General features: G+C 38.3%; 1 protein-coding gene across 1 annotated transcript; it reads left to right on the top strand.

Annotated features, from left to right (window-relative positions):
- Window positions 1-1,138, top strand: LOC124449232. The gene is made up of 2 exons (XM_047000173.1): window positions 1-336; window positions 381-1,138. Exons 1-2 carry the CDS (start codon window positions 1-3, stop codon window positions 1,062-1,064), a joined length of 1,020 nt encoding a protein of 339 aa, XP_046856129.1. The 3' UTR covers window positions 1,065-1,138.
- Window positions 1,139-5,658: the final 4,520 nt, after the last annotated feature.

The following is a 5,658-nucleotide window of genomic DNA, read 5'->3' as shown; positions in this document are numbered from 1 at the left end:
ATGTATGGCGCTGAGGAAAAGAAAAATGTTGGGATTCAAGTAGCGGCAAGGAAGGGAAAAGCAAAAGAAATTCAAACAGATTTATCATTGCTACAATGCGAAAGTGTTGCAACGCAATGCGGCGAATGGATAGGAAGTTATCAACGAAAGGCAAACCAAGAAAATGTTTATTGGACATACGACAAGCTTAAAGACGGCGTACTTACCAGTAGAAATTGTGTGATAAGTTGGCTAATGGAAAGGAAGTTGATCACTAGTAATCGGCTATGCCCTCGTTGTGATAGCGTTATGAAATTGGTCGAGTGTGATGATAGGTCGGACGGTTGTAAATGGAATGTAGAAAGCAAATAGGAAGTAAACGACATAAGATTGAGTGATCTATTCGGAAAGGTAGTTGGTGTGAGGGCAGTAATTTAACGTTGGAAGAAGTTCTCAAGTTGACATATTGGTGGTGTAGAGATGTTAAACAGGAAACAATGAGATTTGAGGTAGATGTTAGTGGAAATACAGTAGTTGATTGGGACCGTTTTTGTAGGGAAATTTGCGAGTTGAACTATTTTGAATGCAGAGAAAAAATTGGTGGTCCAGGTGTAAGGATGCAAATTGATGAGAGCAAATTTGGGAAACGAAAATATCATAGAGGACATAGGGTAGAAGGACAATGGGTATTTGGGGGTATAGAAGAGGGCAGTAGAAAGAGTTTTATATTTGCAGTAGAAGACAGGAGTGAGAGAACGTTGTTGCCGATAATTGAAACAGTTATAGAAAAAGGCACGACAATCATATCGGACTGTTGGAAGGCTTATTTAAATCTAGAGAAACACGGTTACAAGCACTTGCAAGTGAACCATTCAGTGGAATTCGTGAACAAAAATGGAGATCACACAAATAAAATTGAAGGACATTGGCGCCAGGCCAAGGTAAAGTTTCCACCATTTGGCATACGAAAATATATGTTCTCGTCGTATCTGGCAGAGTTTCTGTGGAGATTCGAAAATAAAGGCAAAGACTTATTCGAAGTTTTTTTGGAAGATGCTAAGAAGATATATGGGAACTTTGAATGAAAGAATAAAAGAATAAGATTGTAAGATGTAAATATACGTTAAAGTTGAAGCAATTAGAAATTCAGCAACATCAAGTCAATTTAAAGAAAATATATATATAAGTTTCCAGATGGCGTGTTGTATGTAAAGCCTGTTGAATAGCCATTTATATTCTTGGCCTGTATATATGGCTCTGCCTATGTTAAAAATTAAATATAAGATTTTGATGACTGCATATCTGCATATCCACTATAAATTGACTTCGCAGTGACGTTGAATTTTCTTGTATTTAATTATCACTGACCGCATAACCGTGTATGGACTACAAACCGTAGCCTGCACTGTTAACTGCTGACCGCGCATCCGCGTATCCATTAAAAATTGGATTTGTAGTAAGTGGACGGGTATTCTATAATCTAGCCACTTACGATTTTGGATGTAAATTTCTGCTGATAAAACTCAAAACAATGTTGGCTTTCTTTGAACATCAATGACTGAATGTCGCCCGCGAGATCGTCTTTGCCAAGCATTTACAATTTATCCATAAATTTTTGACCCTCTTGAAAAAATTCACAGTTTGGCAGCGGCATTCATGTCATATCAATTTGTAAAAGATTTCCATAAATTCCATCTGATTGTAGTTTAGTTTCTATCATGCTTATAAAAAATTACTATGAAATGATCAAACATTCAATTCAGACAGTGAGCTTGACTATGTTAGTTCAGTTGGCTATCAGTCGAAATCCGTCAAACCAATCACAATAAAACAAAAATTCAAATGAACCAATTGTAAGATAGCAATTGGACTCCCTTATACGTCCTGCCACCCCTATTACACTGTGCAACACTCAAAAAAGTACAGAAAATCTGTGGTCATTTTTATATGCACAATAATATGAGAAATTCATGTCTGGCCTACGTTTTGTTGAATTAGGCATAGATTTTTCAAAATTCGCCATTACTGAAATTCACGACTGTGGATTTCAAAATTCACAATTAATATTTTAATCTATGCCTAAACAGAGTTTTGGATTCACCCGTGTATGGGATGCACATATATTTATGATATTGCTCAAAATAAATGTGGGATAGTATAGTAAAGGCAAGTAGGGAGGGGAGGGTTGTTAGACAAAAGGGACAGTAGGGAGTGGAGGGTGGGTAGACAAAGCATGACAACACATCAGCCATATTTGTTTTCACTTGCGATGTATATGTTGTTTGGTTTTAATCTGTTTTATTTAATGATATTATGGCTCTTTTCATATGCTTTAGTACGTTTATTTCAGTAATGGCGTCAAAAATGGGATACTGACGACTTTGCAGTCCATAAAGTCTATTAAAATGCTTTTATTTTATTAAATTTTTGATTTTTAAACACGTAGGTAGTTTAATTAAAAAAATTTAGTCTGTGAAAATATATAATAAATGATGTTCTGCACTTTTCATTTTTTTAAATTCAATATAAGTCAGAAAAATGTAAAATATTAATTGTCAAGGTTTTTTTTAATTTTTTATAGCTCAGAACCTTATTTGATAATTGTCTTTATTCTTTAGATTTTGGCTTTGACGATGACTTCAAGACAGTGCAAAATGATCCAAGCAAATTCTGCTACATATGTGGCGAATTAACATTTGCTAAAGAAAGGCAGCATTACCAGCAATATCAAGAAATTGTACAAGGCGTACTTTCATTGTGATATGGGAGACCAAGACAAGCCATGGGCTCCTCATGCCTGTTGCCTTACATGTGTGAAAACATTGAGCGCATGGTATGCAAAAAAGAATGTTCACATGAAGTTTGGTGTGCCAATGATTTGGCGAGAGCAGAAAGATCATTCTAATGATTGCTATTTTTGTCAGCAAGATTATACGGGCTGTACAACAGCGAAAAAAAAGAAACACATTGTTTACCCAAATTTGCAATCAGCAATACGCCCAGTTGAGCACTCAAAAGAATTACCTGTAACAAAACCCCCTGATCAGGAAATGTGGAGTTCAAGCAGTGGGGATGAACATTACAGTGATGAATCAGTAGAATTTTCTAATTCAGAAAGCAATAATAAACCAATACTATTTTCTCAAGACGCTCTAAATGACTTATGCAGAGATCTTTATTTAACCAAAGACAAAAGTGAACTTCTTGCATCAAGGCTTAAAGAACGAAATCTTCTTAGAAAAGGTGTGAAAATAACATTATACAGAAAACGTGCACAAAACTTGCATTTTTTGTTCACTTTGAAAGATGATTTATGTTTCTGCAATGACATTATTGAACTTTTTGAACAACTGGAAATACCATATGATAACACCAACTGGCGACTTTTCTTAGATGCATCCAAGGAAAGTATAAAAGCTGTTTTGCTTCACAATGGGAACACCCTGCCACCTGTTCCTATAGCTTACAGCACAACCATGAAAGAATCATATGAAAATTTAAAACTATTTTAACAAGCATAAAGTATGAAGTCCATAAATGGCATGTTTGTGCAGATTTCAAGGTTATAGCCATGCTCACTGGCCTTCAGCCAGGCTATACTAAATTTTGTTGCTTCTTGTGCTTGTGGGACTCTAGAGCAAGAGCTGAACACTATGTACAAAACACTGGCCCGCTAGAGATGAAATTGAGCAGGAAAACATAACATCAAACACAAACCACTTCTGCAAAGTGATAGAATCCATTTACCACCTTTGCATATTAAGCTCGGTTTGTTCAAGCAGTTTGTGAAAGCACTAGACAAGGATTCCTTGGCATTTGCATATCTTGCAGAAAAGTTTCCTTCATTAAGTCAAGCTAAAATAAAAGAAGGTATCTTCAGAGGTCCCCAAATTCGAAAAATTGTTCTTGATGAAATTTTTGACACACATCTCACGAGAAAAGAAAAATGTGCCTTTGAGTCATTCAAGAAAGTTTGTGATAACTTCCTGGGAAAACATCGTTCAGAAGACTATGTGCAAGTTGTGAATGATCTACTCGTCATTTTCATGATATGGGATGTAACATGTCTCTAAAAGTTCATGTGCTCCACTCTCATTTGGATTTTTTTGCTGAGAATCTTGGCCATGTGAGTGATGAACATGGCGAAAGGTTCCATCAAGATATTTCATTAATAGAAAAACGTTTTAAAGGAAAATGGAACACTGGTATGTTGGCAGACTACTGCTGGAATTTAAAAAAGGATGATGACACTCTACACAAGAGAGTTAAGAGGACAAATGTTGTTTTAACTGGTGATTTCGTTGTTTTATATATATATGTGTTTTTTTAATATATAATATTACAGTACATGAAAATGGCACCTAATCCAGAGAAATAAATGTCAGATTTGGAATCAGCATACTTTTCTTACACCGAAACAGGTCTTATATGTCTTGTACTTTTTTTTCACTTCAATTTTGTTGCACAGTGTTATCAGTCGAGACCATTCCAGACTGTCCACTGATCTGGCCATTGACCAATAAAATAAGCGTATTTGGCGTTCATGGACTCCTTTATCCGTCGAACCAGTCAAGCCACCCCGCTTATCAGTCGGTTATTCCAGGTCAATTAAGATTCAACTGATCTGGTTACCAATGAGATATTCATTGGATTAGTCATTAGTTTTCAATAATAAATAAAGCTGGATTTTTATCACGAAGTAAATGCGATAAGAAAGTAAGAATAGTTAATGAATTCTTAATTAATATGAATAGGTAACTTCCTTAACTGCAGAAGTTAGGACCCAATATGCCCTTTTTTGGGTTACTGTTAATGTGTCACATCGTTTTGCACCAGCTTCAAATAGCCCAAAGAAGAGGCAACATGTGTGCAGCTTTCACCAAGACCTGCCCACGGACTACGCCCACGGAAAACGGGGCTGGGACGCCTTCGGCTGCACAATCCTGGCGACTACCACGACCTTTACCTTCGGACCGACGTCCTCCTTGCCGATGTCTTCGAGAACTTCCGAAAGCTGTGCCTCGAGCGATACTGGCTAGACCTGGCCCACTTTTACACAAGCCCGGGCTTAAGCTGGGACGCTCTTCTCAAGCACACAGGGGTCTAGCTCAAGCTGCTCACCAACATCGACATGCATCTCTTCATAGAGAAGGTCCTGCGCGGCAGCATCAGCATGGCCAGCAGGCGCTTCTCCAAGGCTAACAACCCCAAGGTGCTAGACTATGATCCGGGGAAGCCCCTGAACCAGCCTGTAGATGCAGAGAAGAGCTATATTCTCGAAGTCGATCTGGAGTACCTGGAAGAGCTGCACAAGCACAATGCATATCCGTTAGCGCAAGAACGCCTGAAGGTCGACAACGTGTGGATGTCGGATTACCAGCAATATCTCCTCAAACAGATGTATGGGGGTGTGTCTCACGAGGTCAAAAAGCTAGTCCCCAACCTGCGCGACAAGACCCGATATGTCCTGCACTATCGGAATCTGCAGCTCTATCTACAGCTTGGCGTGTGCCTGAAAAAGATCCACAGGGCACTCCGCTTCGATCAAAGCCCATGGATGGAGCCCTACATCCGGAAAAACACCGAACTCCAGAAGAAGGCATGAGTGACTTTGAAGTCAACCTCTACAAGCTGCTGAATAACAGCGTCTTTGCCCATGGATGGAGCCCTACATCCGGA

This window comes from Xenia sp. Carnegie-2017, unplaced genomic scaffold, assembly GCF_021976095.1.
Source record: "Xenia sp. Carnegie-2017 unplaced genomic scaffold, XeniaSp_v1 HiC_scaffold_23, whole genome shotgun sequence".
NCBI classification, from domain to species: domain Eukaryota; kingdom Metazoa; phylum Cnidaria; class Anthozoa; order Malacalcyonacea; family Xeniidae; genus Xenia; species Xenia sp. Carnegie-2017.
Note: the sequence above shows the minus strand (reverse complement) of the source record. Positions and strands in the feature narration are given on the sequence as shown.